Source organism: Heterodontus francisci, chromosome 37 (assembly GCF_036365525.1).
Source record: "Heterodontus francisci isolate sHetFra1 chromosome 37, sHetFra1.hap1, whole genome shotgun sequence".
Classification (NCBI taxonomy): Eukaryota; Metazoa; Chordata; class Chondrichthyes; order Heterodontiformes; family Heterodontidae; genus Heterodontus; species Heterodontus francisci.
The window spans coordinates 28,010,171-28,034,070 of record NC_090407.1 but is presented as its reverse complement, the minus strand read 5'-3'; the positions used below and the strand labels follow the sequence as shown (position 1 = coordinate 28,034,070).

At 41.3% G+C, this 23,900-nt stretch overlaps 1 protein-coding gene across 7 annotated transcripts in view; it reads left to right on the top strand.

Moving 5' to 3' along the window:
- prdm2b (PR domain containing 2, with ZNF domain b) overlaps positions 1-23,900 on the top strand; it is a 177,420-nt gene that overhangs the window by 68,930 nt on the left and 84,590 nt on the right. For 6 of the 7 annotated variants that reach the window (XM_068017437.1, XM_068017433.1, XM_068017438.1 and 3 more), the window contains exons 2-4: positions 2,730-2,803; positions 6,798-6,915; positions 7,785-7,888. In XM_068017437.1, coding sequence (XP_067873538.1) covers positions 2,795-2,803; positions 6,798-6,915; positions 7,785-7,888 — 231 coding nt within the window. In that variant the 5' untranslated portion in view covers positions 2,730-2,794. Of the gene's footprint in view, positions 1-2,729; positions 2,804-6,797; positions 6,916-7,784; positions 7,889-23,900 lie in introns of those variants that run through there. The other variant, XM_068017439.1, reaches the window with a different exon arrangement.

Sequence of the window (23,900 nt, the reverse complement as noted above, 5' to 3'; positions counted from 1 at the left end):
GAATAGTAATGGATGCTGAATTCATCAACCAAAGCTTAAAATTCCTGTCTTGAGCAAATGTGTATCCTGCATTTAATAAAAAATGTAATTGAGCTGCCTGGAAGCACGTTCAAAATGCCCACTGCAATTCTTAATTCGATGCAGGAAAAAATATATTGGAGTAAAAGCAGAAATTGCCAGATATACAACTTCACGTCAGTAACCAAAAGAGAAATATAGTTAGGGTTAGACCCTTCGTCAGAACCTTGATGATTTAAGTTGATAAATATATTAGAACTAGCTATTCTCCTGTAGTAATTGCACAGAGGGATCAAGATCAAATGTAGTCTTTAAGTGAAGTGGAGCTTCAGGGTGAGATAATTGGACCAGGGCATACAGATGTAATTGAGTTCCTATTTTGAAGCCATGCGTTCTGTCATTTTCAATATATACTTTTTGACTTTGTCATTACTAGTTGTTCTCTTAATACATTGAGCATGGAAAGAATCTCACACTTAACCCTTCTCTGATGCCTGCCTCTCTCTCTCCTCACCTTTTACAATTTTTGTTTTTCTCTTGTCCTCTTCTGCTTCTCACTTTCCCCTTTCCTTTCTGATGTGGATAGGAACCACCAATGGCTGCAGCTTTTGAAAAATGTTTGAGCAGAAAGTGCTAGAAGCTTTAAATCTAAATTTCATCAGTATAGTTGACTGATGTTGATGCATCTTGGGACATTAGGTACACTGTGCTCAGACTGTGCAATACTCAAACAGTTGGAGTCCTAGGTCTGGCCAAAGATAGCAATTCCAAGCCTTTTGGAAGAGGTTGAGATCTTAAAGTAAAAACTTTAATGAAGACATTTAAAAAAAAAACAATTTGATGGATAAATGTAATCATGGTATTATAAAATACATTTTTAAAAATTAATTCAAACTCTTCTATTGGGTATTAGAAATTTCTATCACTGACTGAGAAAATAAAGCATTTTTGAATTGTGGGAGCCTGGTGGCCAGATTGCAAGGTCAGTTTTACATAGGCAAAACCCACTTTTAAATGTGGACATAGGAATTTATAATAGGGAAAATGTTTGCCACATGTTTTGTCAAAATGTAACAGGAAGTCAATCTTGTGCAAAGTGCATGCATACGTGCCATTTTATTAGGGATGGACAACAAATGCTGGCCTTGCCAGTGACGCCCACATTCCATGAAAGAATTTTAAAAAAATGTCTCAAGCTGTTGCAGTCCTACTTGCAGTGCAAACTCAAACAAAATATCAAAAATGTAGGAATCTAGGATACTTAATCAAAAGTGCACTTTAATCAACAGTATTTTTGCTGTGTTGCCTCAAGTGATGTGGGAGTTTTGTTAAATTGTAGCTGTTACTAGGAGGGTAATTTTATAGAAAGTGAAAGATGTGGAGGCAGCTTTAAACAGTGTGTGTTGGCTGAGTTTGCAGGTTGCTTCTCGACCATGTATAATTATTAAGATGTCAATGCCACCTACTCTTTGCAATTTCTTTTGGGCCTCCTTATCTCGAGAGACAATGGATACGCGCCTGGAGGTGGTCAGTGGTTTGTGAAGCAGCGCCTGGAGTGGCTATAAAGGCCAATTCTGGAGTAACAGGCTCTTCCACAGGTGCTGCAGAGAAATTTGTTTGTTGGGGCTGTTGCACAGTTGGCTCTCCCCTTGCGCCTCTGTCTTTTTTCCTGCCAACTACTAAGTCTCTTCGACTCGCCACAATTTAGCCCTGTCTTTATGGCTGCCCGCCAGCTCTGGCGAATGCTGGCAACTGACTCCCACGACTTGTGATCAATGTCACACGATTTCATGTCGCGTTTGCAGACGTCTTTATAACGGAGACATGGACGGCCGGTGGGTCTGATACCAGTGGCGAGCTCGCATTATTCATCATTCCGAATTCCAACCTCCCAAAGCCTTTATGTTGCATGTCTGGTCAGGTTTTGCTCCCATGCCATGTGTACATTTGTTTGCAGTGTGATGGTCACCTTCACAAAGATTTTGAAAAGCTCACAAATTGACATGTGGCCAGTCCAAAATAAGATGGATCCTGGGCTGTGCAGGTATTGACTGAAAGTAGATTGTAATTTTGTAATTGGGTTGTTTCATCCAATAGATCAGCAAGGAGATTTGGGATTGCAGTTAGTAGGATAGCATTTGGCCTTACAAAAGCCTATTCGTCCTTTAGGGTAACATTTCCATTTCTAAACATACTCAGTAAGTTGTGGTATCGGAATTGTGTCTTATGGGGGAGAAAACTCATAAAGCCATATTTCCAGCCTCTGTCTTGAGTTGCATGAACGTGAAAGATGCACAAAAGCTTGGGGCAGCTGCTGCAAAGGTTCAACAGGGAAAGGCCACTGTGTAAGGTCCTTCTGCATAGTATATACTGAGCGGCTGGAACCTGTGTAAAATCCCTCAGGCTGTATACTCCAGAGAATGACACAGAATGCAAATGTACATTGTAAATATAACCTGTAAAGGCAAATGTAGTGAGGCATTTCATAAAATATTGAAAGAAACTGATCTGTCTGGCACTTTATGTAATGTCAAATTTTATGAATAAAGCATATTTTTTTAAAAAGGATTTTCTTCTATAGGGGAGGGATCCAAGCCTGTGATGCATAGAATGTTCCACCTCTTGTACTAACTACCATTTCAAATAAGTACTGAAAGAATTGTAATCTGTCACTGCTTCTTTAAGGTCTGCTTTCACTCTTTGTTTTGCAGTGATGTGAGCCAATGACTGATCGATCTGAAGAGGGTGTTTGTTAGCAAGACATCTATAGCTCACAATGGAGGAAGTAAGTTTAAGTGCAATTCAGATCCTTTCATTGCATAATGGATTGTGTATTTTTATTATTTATTACCTTTCACACTCTGCTGAGGAGAGACAAAATTAAGTGTCTTAAAGAACAAGTGGGCCTTGACTGCCTCGAGAAAAGGAGAAAACGTGATTGGGAGGCAGTGGGTTGGGGTGGGGGGTGTCGGTGGTGAGTGTGTTTCTCTTGTTTCCTTGGCTGCAAACTTTTGTTTTATATCCCTTGCAGTTTTCATGGCTGAGAAATGTGTGTTGGATGGCCATAATGACCATTTTTATTTGATGTGTGGTTCAACATTTCCTGATAGACTTATTGGATCTGGAAGAGAGTTGCATTGAAGGCTCAAAGTTATCAGCTGGATACAATCCACAACATATTTCCCAATCGTGGTATTGGTGGTTCACCCTGCTGGACATCCATTCCAATACAAATCCCAGATTTCAGCCCATCTGTTTGAGGAGGGATCATACTCATGTTTCAGATTTATCTTCAGGAATGCTGTAAGCAATCTCTCTCACCTTGGCAGCAGAAAAGGTTATTTCTGAGGAATTTTCATTCATACTCTATCTTCCTCCCAATTACAGTTTTTTAAAAAAAACACAAAAGCAAAATACCGCGGATGCTGGAAATCTGAAATAAAAACAGGGGCCGGAATTTTACGGCTCTCCCACAGGAGCGGGCTGGTGGCAGGAGGGCCGCACAATAGAGGGGTGGGGGGGGGGTGCCGTTCCCGACATCTTCCCGCCCCAGCTGCAATTTTACGAGGGGCGGCTGTGGCGAGAAACTGCCTGCCCTCCCCAGGCCAATCAAGGCCCTTAAGTGGCCAATTAATTGCCTCCTAAGGGCCTTCCACCACCACTGGTATTTTCACAGAGGGCTGCCCCCAAAGCCCCAATCGTCCCCATTGAAAGAAACTGCCTGCCTCAGAGTTGGAAGTCCCGCCCAAAGTCAATTAAGAGCCTGGGGAGCATAAAAACCCGGCGTGGCTCCCCACGCCCATTGGAGGCGGGCTTGCCCCCAACTTTTTGTCTGGTGGGTGGGGCCACCCACCAAATATAAAATTCTGGCCAGAAAATACTGGAAATACTCAGCAGGTCAAGCAGCATTAACAGAGAGAGAACAGGGTGAATGTTTCAGATGATCTTTCGTCAGACTAAATGGCACTAATTAAATGTGATGCTGAATGTCAGGTAGCTATTTGACTGCAGGATTATCGTAGCTGAGCCGGATCCCATCTTTACAGACACATTACCAATAAGGGTTTCTGGTTAATGACCAAAGTTAAGGCCTTTTTGCTGGCTTTTTTGCATCTCCAAATTCAAGGGATTGAAGTAACTTGTCATGATGTAATCATGTCCTAGCTGAGATTAACTAACTCAACATAGACCACAGATTGATTCTGGGCCATTCCTGAAATGCCTGTCTCCTGTACTCACTGGATAAATTTGCTGCTCCATTGGGCCACATAATTCCTCATTTGAGATGTGAAAAGTTAAACTGCCCCAATCTGTCTGTGGATGGTAGTACCATTGGATGTTTATATCTAAAGAGTGAGAGTTTGTTCTGCTCAACATCACCAAAAATTGGTTACATTCATAACATCTTTGACTGCAGTTCAAAGTAACTGGTTATGCCAAACAGCAAAAGCAGCCTGCAGTACACAGGGCTAAGCGATCCCACAACCAACGGATCAGATCCAAGCTCTGCAGTCCTGCCACATCCAGTCGTGAATGGTGGTGGACAATTAAACAACTGGCAGGAGGAAGAGGCTCCACAAATATCCCCATTCTCAACGATGGGGGAGCCCAGCACATCAGTGCAAAAGACAGGCTGAAGCCAAAAGTGCCAAGTGGATGTTCGGTCTCTGCCTCCTCCGAGGTCCCCAGCATCAAAGATGCCAGTCTTCAGCCAATCCGATTCACTCTGCATGATGTCTAAGGAATTAATGCAGGCAGATGGGATTAGTATAGATAGGCATTATGGTCAGCGTGGATGCGGTGGGCCGAAGGGCCTGTTTCTATGCTGTACGACTCTATGACTCTATATCAAGAAACGTCTGAAGGCACTAGATACTGCAAAGGCTATGGGCCCTGACAACATTCCGGCAATAATACGGAAGACTTGTGCTCCAGAACTAGCCGCGCCTCTAGCCAAGCTGTTGCAGTACAGCTACAACGCTAGCATCTACCCGGCAATGTGGAAAATTACCCAGGTAAGTCCTGTACACACCAAAAAAAAAGACAAATCCACCCCAGCCAATTATCGCCCTATCAGTCTACTCTCTATCATCAGCAAAGTAATGGAATAGTCGGCAGTGCTATCAGGCACACTTGCTCAGCAATAATCTGCTCACCGACACTCAGTTTGGGTTCCGCCCGGGCCACTCGGCTCCTGACCTTATTACAGCATTGGTCCAAACATGAACAAAAGGGCTGAACTCCAGAGGTGAGGTGAGAGTGACTGCTCTTGACGTCAAAGCAGCATTTGATCGAGTACGGCATCAAGGAGCCCAAGCAAAACTGGAGTCAATGGAAATCAGGAAGAAAACTCTCCACTGGTTTGAGTCATACTTAGCACAAAGGAAGCTCCCCAATCAATGGTGTAAACACAGAAACACTATTGAACCTCCTATTGTTGGAGGTCAATCTCCTCAGTCCTAGGACATCACTGCAGGAGTTCCTCAGGGTAGTGTCCTAGGCCCAACCATCTTCAACTGCTTCATCAATGACCCTCCCTCCATCATAATGTCAGAAGGGGGAATGTTCGTTGATGATTGCACAATGTTCAACACCATTTACAACTCCTCAGATACTGAAGCAGCCTGTGTCCAGATGCAGCAAGACCTGGGACAACATCCAGGCTTGGGCTCATAAGTAGCAAGTAACATTCGTGCCACACATTGCCAGGCAATGACCATCTCAAAGAAGAGAGAATCTAATCATCTCCCCTTGATGTTCAATGGCTTTACCATCACTGAATCCCCCACTAACAACATCCTAGGGGTTATCATTGACCAGAAACTGAACTGCACCAGCCACATAAATGCTGTGACTACAAAAGCAGACCAGAGGCTGGGAATTCTGTGGCGAGTAACTCTCACCTGCTGTCTCCCCAATGCCTGTCCACCATCTACGAGGCAAAAATCAGGAGTGCGATGGAATATTCTCCACTTGCCTGGATGGTGCAGCTTCAACAACACTCAAGAAGCTCGACACCATCCAGGACAAAGCAACCCACTTTGAATAGCACCCCATCCACCACCTTCACCAATCACTCCCTGCACCACAGTCGCAGCAGTGTGTACCATCTACAAGATGCACTGCAGCACCTCACCAAGGCTCCTTTGATAGCACCTTCCAAACCTGCGACCTGCACCAGCTAGAAGGACAAGGGCAGCAGGTGCATGGGAACACCACCACTTGCAACTTCCCCTCCAAGACACACATCCTGACTTAGAACTATATTGCCATTCCTTCGCTGTTGCTGGATCAAAATCCTGGAATTCCCTTTCTAAAAGCACTGTTGGTGTACCTGCACCCCAAGAACTGCAGCGGTTCAAGAAGGCAGCTCACCGCCACTTTCTTAAAGGCAATTAGGGATGGGAAATAAATGCTGGCCTTGCCAATGATGCCTATATTCCATGAATGAATAAAAAAATTGCGAGTACATTTTCTGATAAGATGCTACATAAATCCAAACCTTTCTTTTCAAGTGTGTTACCTGACCATTTGAGAATAGAAAGTGCATTCTGAATCCCCCGTTACCATTCCTTGCTTTTTCTTAAAATAAGCTTATGCTAAGCAAGCTCAGAAAATAAGAGCAAAATACTGCAGATGCTGGAACTCTGAAATGAGAATAGATAGTGCTGGAAATACTCAGCAGGTCTGGCAGCATCTGTAGAAAGAGAAAGAGTTAACCTTTCAGGTCTGCAACCCTTCCTCAGAAAATAATCTTTCTTATAACTCTTAATTTGCAGAGCAATCCAGTGTCTGCACCTAAAGTGGAGACATTAGCTGATGTGCCTCAACGTGTATTGAAGGGACTTCCTCAAGAGGTGACTTTACAACAGTCAGCGGTTGATGAAAAACGCATAGGTGAGTGTTTTTAAACAAAATTTCTTGAATCTAAAGATGACCAACACCTATAGAAAGTTAGATTTTTGTCTTCTGAGAAGCTTGCAGTTTGTACACTCATGTTGTTTTAACTTCTTTTCGTCGTTTTGTACTGGTACAGTTTTGGGTAGAAACTCTGAAGAGTGCGGATCAGCAATTTACACACACTGCATCATATTAAAATGGACAATGACTGGAAAGAATTCTTTATAACTGTGTACACACTGCTTTATTGTGTAGACAGTGAGGAACGAATCACTGTTTCAGTATTATTACACTACAGTCTAATGCCAGTATAAATGTTTAACACCTGCTGGTTCATGGTGTACTCCCTGGCCGACAATAATTTTGTTAAATTTTCAGCAATTTTCTCATCTAGGGTTCGCCTGCATCATGACCTGGAGTCTGGGCCATAGCTGCTTTTTGATTTTCCCCTTTCCCTCCTCCCACCCCCTACCCCTAACCCTCTGCAGCATTCCACCCCCATCTACCCCAAGCAAGTGTACAGGGGCCAATTCGAATATCCCTGCTGCTGTTTTGGCTGAGATCAGCTAACTGAGCATGGATAAGTAATGAAACTGTGATTTGTATGAGTTGGTTACATACAGCTTTTACGAACTGAGCTGTGGAGAAAGCCATTCAGAAATGTTAGATAGGGCTTGACAAATGTCCAGCAGTTCTGCAGTGATGTAATTAGCAGTGTGTTCTGTAGAAAGCTCCATGCATAATTACTCTCTAATATAATCTCTAATATAGTTTAAAATGAGTATTTTTTTCGGCCAAAATAAAAAAGCTTCAAGTTTTAATGTTAAGTCTAGGCCACATGGCTCTCATAAAACTTTCTCTTTTAGGTGTGTGGGCCACAAGGTCCATTCAGAAAGGCAGAAAATATGGTCCGTTCTCAGGAGAAAGGAAGAAAAAATCCCAGGTCAAGAACAATGTGTATATGTGGGAGGTAAGGGCTGTCTGGATTCCACTGGTTAGTGACTTATTTAAAAGGCTTAACTAGTTTTGTGAACAAATACTTCAATACAAATATTCTATTAACGCATTCAGCAAGTGAATGTACATTAAATGTCTGATTGCTGAAAAATGCATTTGTTTGTACTGAACTAACTATGATTAACAATGGAGTTGCATGCTTCAACCTTCACTTCACTTTATTCCTTCTCTTCCCTGCCATGATCTCTGTGCAGGAAAGCTGACACTTGTGATGTTACTGCAGGCATTAAGGTATCATCTTGGTGTTTTTTTTTAAAGAGAAAAAGGCTTTCAGATCTTTTTGTTTTTGTGAAAATATGACGATTCCAAAAATACCAATTTGGCCACCTCTAAGTCACTGGAGATTAATCTGTCATAAATTGCTTTATTCTCATTAGACTATCTGTGTCGGAACTTCACAAGTTTTATTTAAATGCAAATTTGTTCAAAAGCAAAAATTGTTTTGATATTTTACAGAATGAAATTCTGGCTTGCTTTTTGTCCTGCATTTCATGTTTAAATTATGAATGCTGTGTTGGCCTTGTGGAACAGTGCATGTACTCAATAGTGCTATATCTCGGAAGGCATGAGTTTGTGTCTGCAGTCTTAACTGAGTTCATGCTTAATGGCTGTCTGTCTGCATCATTTTAAGCATGCTGCATATTTGGTGAAAGTAGAAAACCCAAACTAAACATTCGAGTGAGCTTTGAGATTTTATTTACAGTACATTTGATACAACATTAAAGTAATTTACCATTTTGTTTAAACAAATTGAGGCAGCTGCCTGAAAGTTTTTGTCTGTATATCAATGTGTTTTTAATAATGTTGGTTTATTTCAGACTGTTGATTTAAAAAAAAAAATAGATACTTGAGGGTAAAGGTGATATGCAAAGCTGGTATTGATTTTAAGATTTTTAAAAAATGATATGTACAGCAGCTACCCTGAGGTTTTTACAGCTTGATTTATGTTAAGGATTGAGCATGGAATGAGTGAAGGTAATGTGCTGTAATAATTAATGTGGACATTGGTTGAAACTTGCCTTTTACGATGTTGACAAAAAAGGTTCAGCGAAGTAGTGCATTCCTCCCTTACAACCCCCACCCCCTCCCCCACCTCCATTACTCCATGTGTCATTGGAACAAAATCCCAGAACTCCGTCCCTAACAGCACAATATGTATACCTACGTCACATTGACTGCTGGTTCAAGCAGGCAGCTCACCACCACCTTCTCGAGGGCAATTGGGGATGGGCAATAAATGAAGACCTTGCCAGCAATGTCCACATCCCATGAACAAATTTTTTAAAAACTAGACATTAAAGCAATTCTAGCATGCAGAATGTCAAAACGGAGTCAAAATCTGTCTTCCCCATTGCCCACATGCTCCTGTTTTTTCAGCAGGAGTTATGTGATGGTGGCCACAAGCAGGGATTTAATATTTCCTCTCCTCCACTCCTGAAGGCATTGACTGCTGGTGGGATACTATTCCATGGAACCTGGCAACCCCTCAACACCTTACCAAAGTGGCCATCCTTCATGAGATGGTGAGTGTTAGAAGACTATTCCAACATGTGTCACAACTTCCTTGCCCAACGTTCACACCTTTTAGAGGCCACTGAATAGTGATCTTGAAGGATAGGATATATGACTTTGGTAAAATTATTTTAAAAACTTTTTTCCCTCAGTATTTTAGAATTTTATTTTGTCATTGGATAGGGCTGCCAGTTCTGGTTGGAGGCATTCCTGGAGGTTTGATCATGTTACCTTTGATCCTGTGTCTTCTGCAAATGTTATTATGTTTGCATTTTAACAGTTGAGTCCCCTGTACTTGAGTATATTTGCTCATGGTTTCATGCCAGTAGCTGTTGGTTGAGACTTTCTGAAAACCAGGAGACCACCCACGAGCAGGTGGAGAAGGGGAACATGGGTGTGCTAGAGGGGAAATTAAAGATGGGGGAGTGATTTGCAGAAGGGAAACCTGACGCAGGAATTTTAATTCCGCCAGTGACTAATAGTAACTCACTGAAATCGCATTGATATTGGTAACACTTGGCAACTATTGATTCCCCTCATAATGAATAATAGTCTATATGCAATTGCTAGTAATAGATTTAATTCCACTATGTCCTACCTGTAACTAGTAGTAATCCAATAACCAACACTCTTCACCCACGACCCCAGTATTCACCTTGAAACAACAACCAGAATTCCCCTGCACTGTGCAAGGTACAGTCAGGCTCTCCAGCCAATGCCACTTTTCACAGGCCAGACCACTTATGGAGAAGCATCCTACTGTTTAGTAGACCTCCGTTCAAGAACCTTTCTCCTCCCTTCCCCCTTGGGTCTTCCAGTGGGAATCCTCCATCCCCTTGTTTCCCACTTCCCCACCAGTGGAAACCATTTTTCATTGTTTTACTCATAGTCAAGACCCCAAGTTTCAGTCCATCTTTACTGGCTCCTCGTTTCACAGTGCTGCTCCCACCTATGTTGCTGCTACTGTTACCAGTTCTGCAGAAAATGCTGGGCCACATACCCACCCACCTTGTTCCCCAGTGTGCTCTTGCTCTGACCCCTATTTTCCAGTCTCTTTCACCCCTGAGCCCCCTCCAGACTCCCAAGCCCTTCACTGACATCCAGTTGTACTCAGCACACCAGCCTGTCACGGGTACTCTGCAGTGGTAGCCAGTGACATCATGGGGGGGTGGGGGTGGGGGGGGGGGGGGTGCTACAGCATGAAATTTACAAGGCAGGCTTCTACTGGTGCTAACTTCAGTGACTGAGAGATCAATTTCCTATTCCAGGAGACTCTGGTACTCTGGGAGAGTTGTCAGTCTTATCATTAATCTAATTAGAAATTGAAGCAGAATTTTCAGATTATTACTTATCACACATTAGAGTTTCTCACTGCACTGAGCGGTTTGAATGCGTTTAGCAGTACATCTGAGTATTAACACTACCCCAGTCTCTGGCCTGTTGTTAGGTTCACTGGTCTTGGTCTAGTGAACCAGTGTTCATTGCCAGCTCTAACATATGGAGTATTCAAACAATCCTGTACGTAGTTGCACCGAGTTGGCCTGAAGTAGGAGGGAAAAAATACAGATGGCATAAAAGTAGTTTATCATCAGTATTCTTATATTAAGGCAAGAATAAAATATTTCTGCGTTTCATTTAAAGTTAAAGCTGAGAACATAAATCTCTAACCAACAAGTCTTGGGAGAATCCTTTTATAAATAAAACATTCTTCCAGCTTTGATTTCTGGCCTATAATGTAATTGGCCTCAGTGCCCTAGGTTATTGTAGTTTTTTGCTACTGACTGCTATCTAGTGACCCCTGCTGGAAAGTGTATGTGTGGTTGTCAGGATTGAGTTTTGCTGAGATGCCCCTACCCACAAGTTGAATACCCTTCTGATACTCCCTGTGCAGGCTGACTACATCAAGATTGGGCAACGTACCAGAGGATATCCATGGAACCATACTGCAGTAGGAGGGGAGGGAAGAAAATTGGCAGAAAAGGGAAGGGGGAGTAAACAATTAATCATTTATAGAAAGTATGGAACAGAAGAGCAAGTTTCAGTCTTTGGGTGGTATCCCATGTGAATTTTCCTCCCTCACGTCCCGTGCTCTGTGTAGCACCGTGATTAACCGCCTCACTTCTTTTCCCCTGTGACTGTATCAGTTGAGAGGTCTAGTGCTCTTGTATGTGTGGTGTTTCATGCAAGTCTGTTGCGAGGTCCTGCTTTCATAACATCCAAGAATGAAAATGAGAAAAGGTCTAGTTCACTTGAAATTAACTGCATCTTTCTGCAATCACCAGAGATTGGGACAGTGTGAACTCACCTCGCGTTGTTTCTAATAGAACTGCTCTGGGATGCAAGGGAATGCCTTATTCATTGGCATGGTGGAATAACCTAGGAAGAAATGCCAATATTGTTGTAACTTGTTTTTCAATGTAGATTGAAGGAGTGTTTTAAACAAAACATACTTGTTTTTCTCCCAATCTATTTTTAAAAAAGCTAAATAAAATGAATTTGTTCTGCAGTATTAATATTTCTATGGTTCAAAATTAATATTCAGCATTGTATAGGAAGTAGCTGATACATGTGCACTTAAAATAAAGTTGTCAAAAGTTAAATGTTGGGAAAAAAACTTCAGTTAGTGTGGTAAAAGTACATGCTGGATAATTAAAATGATTAATATAATTGACAACATCACCTTGTGAATCACAATTATTAAGATTATTAAATGTTTAGAGTCCAGTTTTACATCTAATTTTGACATTAAGTTTGTCTACAACTGCTTGTTAACAAATTTAGTGCAGTGCCTCAGAGGCATTTACTTTGTTGGGTACAAACAGATCATGAGAACCACAGGATCACTACACTTTACAGCTCTATAAAGGTCTAAAGTGAAATGATACATTCTGTTGCATTAATGTTTATTAGGTATTCTATGTATACACAGTTAAAACTATCTATTGGGCCATGTTACGTTAAAACATCTCAAAGGGCTTCATGTAGGATTCATTTTTAAAGTGTGGTAATTGTTAAGCAGGTAAGCCCATTAATGATTTGCCTGTGGAAATATTGTGGATCAAAGTAAACTACAAGGGGGGAAACTGTTGATATCTGTTTAGTTTAGTTTAGAGATACAGCACTGAAACAGGCCCTTCGGCCCACCGAGTCTGTGCCGACCATCAACCACCCATTTATACTAATCCTACACTAATCCCATATTCCTACCGCATCCCCACCTATCCCTATATTTCCCTACCACCTACCTATACTAGGGGCAATTTATAATGGCCAATTAACCTATCAACCTGCAAGTCTTTGGCATGTGGGAGGAAACCGGAGCACCCGGAGGAAACCCACGCAGACACGGAGAACTTGCAAACTCCACACAGGCAGTACCCAGAATTGAACCAGGGTCGCTGGAGCTGTGAGGCTGCGGTGCTAACCACTGCGCCACTGTGTTGGCCACCAGGTCGAAGCGAAACTAAACCTGGAACTATATACTCAAAGGGAGCGTGTGACGGCTCAGACTCAGTTTACCAAGGATAAATCTATCATGGGAATAAAAGGAGTTTGTTTGTTTGTTTTTTTTCTAGACTGCTGTATGTCTCATGATAAAAAACCTCATGGGTAGGGCAAAACTCGGCCTGATTCTATTCTCTCAGGCTATCTATTTCATATCTTTATTTATTTGAGAAATCACGATGTTGCGCAAAGCCCACATTGGAGGGCACCACCAGAATTAAAAAGAGCAGAGAAGATGAGATTAATCAAGAAATAACAGGTTGGGTAATGCCAAGCTTTACACCAATGTAGCAACAGTCAACAATCATCATGCATTGGGGAAACACTGATTTGGTTCAAAGTAGCTGGGATGTTTTCTGGATCCCTTTTGATTTATTCCGTCTCTAAAGTGTACAATTGTGAGTGTATACGATCCACTCTATATATGGAAAAGAAAGGTAGGCTACTCACCTGACATGGTGCGGCCATCGGTCTTTAAATGTTTTCATCCACATTTCTTTCTCAAACCTCGTTCCCCTGTGTCCCTCCCCCACATACATCTTGGCCTGGACTGAGGAAGCGATTCTGCATCAGAAATTGGGCAGTACATAGTGTGTAGATCCACATACAATGTGTTGTTCAACATCTTCAAAAGAAACTTCATGCTTAATTGTATATGGAACCCCGTGTGGTTAATAATAAACAGCACTTTGTCTAACTCTGTCTGTCTGTCTCGTTCTCTTTCTCAAGCTCTCATACACATTGTCTCTCACATGACAAATGTCTGTAAATAGGGTGATCTTATTCCTCCTTGTTACATGCCTGTTTTGTGGGTTGTCTGGAACTTTCATTTGAGAAACGAAAACCTTTCTCCCTTGGGTTAAGTTTCTTTTTCACGTCTGGTGAATTTTATTTGAGTCTCTAACTGGTTGGCAAAGAGGGAGGTCTGGTTTCTTCTTTGCCATTGAGAAAGATATGGCCAAAAACCAAGTTGCAAGATGCTCATGTTGTTCGAGTGCTGCAGCAGTATGCTATTAGACATTTTATTTAAAGAGTTTACCAGTTGACATAAGCAATAAATAAATTAGCATTTGAGGAGGAGAAAATGGGATCCTTAGCTAGTTGAACAATAGAAAGCAAAGTTATCTTTGTCTCAAAGTAGGAACTGAATTGTCACTTTTTTTCCGACTCCAATATGGAGTCAGATTGAAGTCATTTTTAAACCTGCTCTGAGGGTAGTAGGTAGGTAGGTGAGTTGGTGGTGGTTATATTTTTCTTTCCTGTCTTGGTAACCCAATTTTCCCCCATGCCAAATTCTCAGTATATCTTTTACAACTTTTTAAAATTGGTTCTTTGGGTTCCATCTTAATTTCCTTGCTAACTTCCCCTTCCCCTCCTTTAGGAATCAGCAATGCCAGTGGGTTGCAGTAATTATGTTGTGCAATCACTTACTCAAGTGGCCTTGACTGTGATAGTGGGAAGCTATTTACTTGCAGAGAGCATCATAGCCAAGCTTTGTCCTGTCCTTGCTTAGTGTCCATACTTCAGCAGGAGTGGCTGGATTGTGATCAGGAGCAGCAACACTGGCTGATTTTGTTCACACCCACCACCCCCAGCAGGGTGCTGAGGTCGCTTTAGCCATCCCAACTGATGTCAACTAACACAGCATAGGTGAAGAGTTGAACATTTCTGGTCTGTGAAGCTTAGGAATTCATTGGATAAACTTACCACGTCATTTATTATTCAGCTTCCATAGGGACAATATGGGATTTTCAAATCCAAGCATTTTGGGTGTTAGTTGATCAGAGAATTTAACTTGTTTCATTTGGAAAATGTACCACATCTGGGATGTTCCAGACAACTGCGACTATTATGTTGTGCTTCATCCCTCTTCTGTATGGGGTGGCCAGAGGGTGCTTCACCTGTAGTTTTAAATCCTGCCATTAATATTTTCAGCACCCAAAAAACACTGTTGAAGTAACTTGTACAAGAACTGGAAATAATCTTGGACAGGTATTGTTCTGTGGAAGACATTTATCAGTCTGAAAGAGCTTTCCTTCTGCCTCGGGAAAAAAAATCCATCAATGGTGCTTTAACAGCTTTAAAAGAAAATGGCCAAGAATGTCTAGTAATTAAAAATAAAACAGAAAATGCACAGCGGGTCTACCAGCACCTGAAAGGGAAAAACAAGCTAAAGTTTCAGGTGGAAACCCTTCAATCAGAATGTTGTGCAATATATTTTCTGATATTTTTTGCCATTTATGGAATTTTCTGTTGCCAAGCACGCAAAGGAAACCCTAAAGGTTAGTGGCTTTATTACTTCTGTTTTGTTTTTGTTCCACTAACAATATAGGAGAAATATTTGACTGATATAGAGCCCTGGTTTTGTTTGTTGGTTTGAAATGAATTGACTTCTAATTTTAAATTAATTTTAAATGTCTAAATAAAAAGGTTGATTTTAAACTTGATTATTTTCGCTAGTACTGCATTTCTCTGTAACTGGGTAACCTAAGTGTCATAATATCTGAGATTGTAAAAGCCCATTTCCCGATCTTTGCTGAGTTAGCTGGTCTCAGCTGGGTGGCAGTAGCGATGCTAAATAAAATTGGCCTGCTGTGCCTGGGCTAAAGAAGGGAAAATCAGCTCCTGATCACCGTCCAATGATCCTTGGTGAAAAATTAGGATAAGATCAGGCTTGGATGTGCTTCATACCATTAGCAAATAACCAACCAACACTTTCTGTCTAGATTGACATATAAAGAGCAGTCACTGAGACGAGGGACTGGAGGGTGACTGTTGCCCATGGAATCATTCAGCAGCAAAACTTAGCAGCTTAAGGAAGAGAAAATAGATAAATGCTATGGCATTAGTTTGTACTTTTTCTTTCACTCTTGTTTTGTTGGTCAGCAGTCTTGAGGTTTCGTAGATTTGTATGTGTCAGATTATAAATAAAAGCGTAAAATAATCAGTCAATTCATTTACTTGGCTAAAAATTGTCTTCTAAATTTGCACAGAAATATCATGGCCTTGGAGTAGAAGAGAAATTGAGGTCTGAATTTATTAAACTTTTCATATAATGATAAAATGCAATACTGTATATTGGATAGTATCTTTCAATGCTATGCCACTACACACTCCTGCTCCATTACATTTCCCTATTTTTGAGTTACTTCTGTTTTTATTCATGAAAGCAATCTTTGTATATTTAACATGCAACACTAAATGTTTTATACCAGCATCTCCCTCGTTCTTCCCAAACTGATATTGTCTCATTCTTATATTGTTTCTTTAGACTTTAAAACCCGTTGCATAGAACCCGACATTATTCCTATCCACACCTTACTGTCAGAGTATACCTGAACTCCAGGTCTTTAGCCATCCAAGTTGAAAAACTAACTCTAACTCTAATCTAAAGATTGGGCAGTTCTTCATCCTCACCCCAAACTGACTGCTAGAATTTCATACACCTCCATGATCTGCCATCAACAGCCAATGGAACTTCATATGTATGATGCAAGAGTGCTTTTAGAGGCAATTGCTTGATGCTAGTACCATTTGAGTCACAAAATCTCTCTGAACAGAGCTTCCTTCGGAATGCCTCTGATGGCTGTGCCTGGTCAGTGGTAAAGGTAAATCCCAGCCGCTGACAGAACTTACATTGGGTCTGCCATCATTGTTCTGATCTGTCAGCCCTTTCTTACAGAAAAGTGCTTTTGACATAAGTGACTTTCTATAGCACTTCTCCATGACACCAGGAAAGATCTCTGCTGGATTGATTCTTGCATTGGTAACTTTTGACTACATGCACTTTTTCATGATGCCTGCATTATAAACCTGATAGATTTAGCAGCAGGGGAACAGGGTAATATTGATGACTATTGAACCCTTTGCATGTGGAAAGACAAAGAGTCCAGAAAGCCTTACATGTTCTGTACTGACAAAGTACGAGTTTTCATTTGTTAGCAACTTTTGTATTGGTTTTAGAGTATCTCTCTCTGACAAACGGAAGGAATTGTTGGTAGGACATAAAGCCCTTGATCTGACATAGTAGTATCCTAGGTTTATAGGACATCTGCATAGCATCTATGTGAACTAATCGACACACCTTCAAAATGCAGTAACTTTAGTGTTAAGAAAAATATAAATTGGCAAGATGGTGCTTGACTGGTATGTTGCATGCAAGTGGATTACAATTAGGGATGAAGGAAAACTAGTCCACAACTTGTTTTAATTGTAGTTGTATGTTTGTTTAATTTGAAGACCTACTCCACGTGTCATGCTTCACCTTCCCCTCTAGACTAACAATTTTAACAATTTCCAAGCTAAGTGGGCAATAAGTGATTTTTTTAATGTTAAATGGAATATTTAATATGTTTTACCTTTGTTTTCAAACATTCATTTTAAGGTATGTAGTTCTTTTTTAAAAAAATGAAGTTTGTTTTCAATTCTAGACTCTTTATTTCACTTAACTTTTCTCCCTCCAGTTTAAGCATAATTGATTCCTACGACACAGGTTTTGACTCCCAGGAATCTTGTTAAACTGGAAGCACAGTGCAGTCCTTCAAGTTTCCTTCTTAAAGAGGACTGAGATTTCTTTGGTCCTTTCTCATAAACTGAGCAAAATATGTGGTGATCGTGCTTTGGAGAGTGATGATTGCTACCCCAAAAACCAGTATCTTTGACCTTATTCAGACTGAGAATTACTTGGTGGGCGAGGATGTTCATTCACAGAATTTACACGTCTACTTGAAAACCTGCTTTCAAGTCCCTGCAATACTGATATGTTGCCTGTAGATGTCTACAGTGTACTTGTGTTATAAATTGCACTAAAGACATCCAGAGGGCATGAATGATGACTTTGTTTTAAATGTGTGCTTTTCACACATTAACACACTTCTGATCACATTGTCAGATACTCAAAACAAGGCAACAGTGTAGTTGCAGTGAACATCTTTTATTGGCCAAAAAATGAGCAGAAACAGCATACTGGTCAGTTGTCAAATGCAGAAAAACGGAAGAGCAACCCAGTTAGTCCCACTTCACTACTCTTTCGCGATATCCCTGCAGTTTTATTTTGCTTCAGGTATTTATCCAATTCCATTTTGAAGGCTACAATTGAATCTGTTTCCACCTCCCTGTCATGCAATGCATTCCAAATCCTAACCAGGCATGGAATATAAAAGATTTTCCTCATGTCATCTCTGATTCTTTTGCCAATCACTTTAAATCTGTGCCTTCTCATTATCGACCCTTCAGCCATTGGAAAGTTTCCCCTTGTTAACTCCATTTAATCCCTTCATGATTTTAAACAGATTAACTCTCCTCTTGGCCTTTTCTGCTCTAAGGAGAATAACCTCAGCTTCTCCAGTCTATCCACTTATCTGTAATTCCTCATCCCTGAACCATTCCAGTAAATCTCTTCTGTACCATCTTCAAAGCCTTCACTCCCTTCCTAAAGTGTGGTGCCCAGAATTGGACACAATACTGCAGCTGGGGTCAAACTGGTGTTTTATATTTGTTCAGTATAACTTCCTGGCTTTTGTACTCTATGCCTTTTATAAGGCCCAGAATCCCATGTGCTTTATTAACTGCTTTGTTAACCTGTTCTGCCACTTTCAGATTTGTGCACAAACACCCTTGGGTCTTTCTCTTGCACCACCTTTAAAACTGTATCATTTAGCATGTATTGTCTTTCCTCATCCTTTCCTACCAAGATGTATCACCTCACTTTTCTCTGTTGAATTCCATCCACCCATTCCACCAATCTGTCTGTCCTCTTGAAGTCTATTATCTTCCTCATGATATAAAATATCTTCCAAATCTGATTTTTATTATTTTAATATGAATTTTGTTTTAAATGGTTGTTTTAATCCCTACCCCAACAAAAATCTTTGATTAAGATCTGTGCCAGCCTGCATTTACTATATCAGTATTTATGTTTATTGGTGAATCTATGATGAATATATGTATATGAAGCGTGCAACTTAACCGTTTTAGTGGAATCATAATTACTAGTATTGTGCTGCAGGATGGTATCATGTACTTACATTCATAATGCTGCTGACCATGTGTTTTCATGAGGAAGGTAAGTAGAGAACAGACATTTTCCTTGTGTGGGGTGGTGAAGGGACGTGAACAGAGGGTGAGATTCCTGGATGCCTTTCTGCAGTTCTTCATTGTTTTTCTAATGGAATTGGCAGAAGTCTTGGGGAAGGATGGGGTTAACAGATTCTAATTTTATTGAATTGGGAAACACAACAGGAAAATCAACAGACCTGAGGATTGGGAGCAGTTTAGAATTCAGCAAAAGAGGACCAAGGGATTGATTATGAAGGGGAAAATAGAGTACGAGAGCAAGCTTGTGGGGAACATAAAAACTGACTGTAATAGTTTCTATAGGTATGTGAAGATAAAAAGATTGAAGACAAATGTAGGTCCCTTACAGTTAGAAACGAGGGAATTTATTATGGGGAGAAAAGAAATGGCTGACCAACTAAATGCATACTTTGGTTCTGTCCTCACAAAGGAGGACACAGATATCATACCAGAAATGCTGGGGAACACAGGGTTTAGTGAGAGAGGAACTGAAAGAAATCAGTATTAGTAGAGAAATGGTGTTGGGGAAATTGATGGGATTGAAGGACGATTAATCCCCAGGGCCTGATGGTCTGCATCCCTGAGTATTTAAGGAAGTGGCCCTAGAAATAGTGGATGCATTGGTGGTCATCTTCCAAGATTCTATAGACTCTGGAACAGTTCCTACAGATTGGAGGGTAACTAATGTAATCCCACTATTTATAAAGGGAGGTAGAGAGAAAGCAGGGAATTATAGACCAGTCAGCCTGACGTCAGTAGTGGGGAAAATGCTAGAGTCCATTATCAAAGATTTTATAGCAGAGCACTTGGAGAACAGTGGTAGAATCGGACAGAGTCAGCATGGATTTACGAAAGGGAAATCATGCTTGACAAATCTACTAGAATTCTTCGAGGATGTAACTAGTAGAGTTGATGAGGGGGAGCCAGTGGATGTGGTTTATTTGGACTTTCAGAAGGCTTTCGACAAAGTCCCACATAAGAGATTAGCATGTAAAATTAAAGCGCATGGGATTGGGGATAGTGTATTGCGATGGATAGAAAATTGGTTGGCGGACAGGAAACAAAGAGTAGGGATAAATGGGTCTTTTTCCAAATGGCAGGCAGTGACTAGTGAGGTACCGCAAGGATCGGTGCTAGGACCCCAGCTATTCACATTATAGGGGAGGGGGTGCGGCAATCTAATAATGAGGGAGTGTTTTCCCGCATGATTGGCTGACTAGGTTTGTAATTTGAATACACCACACAGTGTGAAATGAGCACTGCTGGCTAGTGAAAATGTTAAAGAATATTGAAGGATCTGATAGTATTGTCTTTGGGCTTATTTAGCATTTTGATACTACAGTGGACATCACACCATTCAATACTTTTTAATATTGTATGATGTACTTGATTTTGTCATCATGAATTCCTCTTGTGACTGCCACTGCTTATACTGCACCGACTGTAATACAGGGCAAAATGCGCTCTCAAGATATAGTCCAGGTTTGAAGAACAGAATCTACAATGCGGAAACATCCAGCAACAATTGAAGTTGACACTCCACTGTTACAGATCAATGAAATTCTAATGCAGCCGTGGTAAAACGTCACCATTACATTTCACGACAATCCAAGCGACAACATGGTTACATTGAAACAATACTCTGCTATAATATTTGCTCCCCATTTAAATTGCCTGCAGTAGTGTTAAGTTATCCAGGACTGTACAGCTGCCTGTCCATAGAACTTGGTCACTGTGTGGTTGTAAATGTGCACAGTGCTGCAATAATCCTATTCCAGTGGCAGCCTCTAGTTTCACTTTTCACTCAACTTAGATTTGTTGAAAAAGTGCACAACCTTTCAGATCTTACTGGAATTTGCTTCAGATTGTTCCAGATGTATCATACAGCAAGGATTGTTCCCTTCTCATGATGATTTCCTGATGCATATATATTTTTACAGATAGAGGACTTTGACATTATAGAATCTGGCCTTGGTTTCAAATACATAACTTTTTTGTTCATTTTTGCTGCTTTGTCTTTTAATTTTTTCTCCAACTCACCCAAACATAGAAACCTAGGAGTTTCCCAGCAAGTGCCATTAAAATGAAGGAAAGCATGCTGAATTTATTCTTTAGTTAGCACTCTTCTCTTTTTCCCTCTCACAGACTATTATGATCATGACATTTTTATTTCCGATTTCCAGCATCCGCAGTATTTTGCTTTTATTTTATGATGATCATGTGTTCAGAAGGGTCTAAGCTGAGAGTATTATTGGGCTCAATTTGATGGTCTCTTTGGGCAGGGTGCACAATGATTATGAACTTTGTCTTTGTGAAAGTAGAGTGTGTACTATCTTTTAAAGATTATTAAAAGCTCATTTTCGACGAGTTAAAAGCAATTTACAGAAACATTTGTCACATTTATGACTTGTAAGACCTTTATCTCTAGATTTCCAATTAATTTAGTGGGTATCAAGAATGTTGAAATGAGTATTTGCTCCAAATTTGGGTTTTTCTTAATTTTGTGGATCTGCATGTTTGTAATTGAGAATATTTTAAATCTACTTCAGAACCAACCAGCCAATGGCAACCCACTCAATAGAACAATACTTTGCAGCTGTTCTCCATTTTTTGAACTTTGCAAAAAAAAATGTCCTCCTTCAGTTTCCCTACTGGCCACAAGCAGTTTAGACCTAAAGACCCAATTCCAACTGTTGAGTTGGCTGGTCTCAACTGGGTTGTTTGGGCACTATAATTGACTTGGATGCCCCACTCTAGGGTGGGAAAATATCAACCAGGGTTCTCACTCCTGATTATTCTCCAGTGACTCGGTGCTGGATCGTAAGCTGACAGAAATGTGTTTGGCTTTGATGCTACTGTGATAGATTAGCCTGCTGACATACTGTGCGTGTGCTTGAGCAAGGTGTCAGAGGGCATAGAGCTCTATCCTAGCATGAAACGGTGCCTTCAGGAGAGGGGAGAAGTTTGCAAAGCTGATTTCCTATTTAGATCTCAAAAATAGACTCAGCAGATCTGCAGAATTGAAACTAAAAGTAAAACCGTATCCAAAAAAACCCCACCTTTTTCATTGGAAGAAAAAAGATAATGCCAAGTTTGAGATTTAAAGGCCAGAAGACTGAGGACTGATGTAATAGCTGAGATTTTTTGTTTCTATTCTGGCCAGCCTGCAATTTACTGCCCATTCCTTTTAAGGGTGGAAACCTTTGGGCCGTCGACTGCAAAAGTGGTAAACCCTGTCAATGTCTTCAAGAAAATGTGCTCAAAAGATTTATTAATACAAGGGACTGAATTTTGTTCAACTCCCGACGTCGAACTCCGGGGGTGGGGGGGGCAGTGCTGCCGGAAGATCGCACTGGCCTGCCAGGGAGCCCAAAGCCAGGATTGATCGTCCCGCCGGCGAGGCTCCATGGTGGCACCCCCTTCACTGCTTGGTGACAGGACCCGACTGTCATCTGTCAACGCAGGCGTGGCAGCCCTTTAAAAATGGCACCAGTGCCTGCACAGAAACGGGCAACGCTGTTGATGGTGTCACCGAGGCCGTCTTCACCAAGTGATTTGGGGGGAGGTGGCTGCCCTGCATATTAAAATGAGCCGACATTTTTTTCGCCCACCACCGCTCTCAGTGGCGGGAAAATAAAATCCAAAGTGTGTGAGTAGTCCCTTTTTCTAAATTGAAATGTGAAATGACAGGTGTAGAAATTGAGCTTTTAGTTTTACTGCTGAAGTGCCTGCTGTTTAGTAGTGGCCTGTTCCCCAGAAATAGAAAGGGGAACAGTGCACAAAACTGAGCCAATCCACGAACGAAACATTGGAGTGGAATTGAATTGGAGTTTATAGATATATATTTCTGGTCTCCATATTATAAAAAAGGAAGTAGAGTAGAGGCCTGCTCGGGTCTGGAAAAAGAAAACCTGACCCGAACCCGACTGAGCCACATCGGACCTGGCCCGAGTCCTTCCATTTTTTCCTGCGCCCGACCCGACCCGACCCGACCCACACCTGACCCGAGCCCGACCTGACCATAGTGCACTTGCTGTACTTACCACTTTTGGATGGATGGAATGGAAGGAAGCTGCAGCATGAGCGCGATGACGTCATAGAGATGCTTAGTCGCTCACTGCACAGACTCGGAGTCTGTGGAGTCCGGATGCACGTTTCCCTCCTTGACGTCCTGGACTCCCAGCTCAGGCAGGCTTTTCAAATTTTGATGCTTACTTACTCAACTTCCCTTTTCCTCCCAGCAGAGCAAAAGGTCGTACTGTGTGTGTCCGACCCGAGCCCGAAAGCCAGACCCGGAAGCGCGACCTGGCCTGAACTTGACACATGTCGTTGGGTCCCCTCGGGTTAGGGTCGGGTAACAGGCCTTTAATATAGAGGCAGTGGAGAAGGGGCAACAAAGATTTTCAAGGTTGATATCAGAATTGAGAGATCATACCAGGAAAGGCTGTACAGGCTGGGGTTTTTTTCTCTAGGAAGAAGAAAACTTGAGATGTGTCCTAATTGTGGTCTTTAAAAATATGAAGGTGTTTGATAGGGCAGATGTAGAAAATATTTCCACTTGTGGGGACGTCCAAAACTGGGGCCATAAATACAAGATAGTCACCAACAAATCCAATGGGGAATTCAGAAACTACTTTTCCCAGAGTGAAGAGAATGTGGAACTCACTACCAAAGGAGTAGTTGAGGCAAATAGCATAGATACATTTAAAGGGAAGCTTGAAGAGCACATAAAGGAGAATGGAATAGAATGATATGTTGATAGTGTTGGATGAAGAAGGGTGGGAGCAGACTCGCTGAGTATAAGTCATAGATCAGCTGGACCAAGTGGACCAGTTTCTGTACTGTAAATTCTATGTAATTCTGTGTAAAAGTAG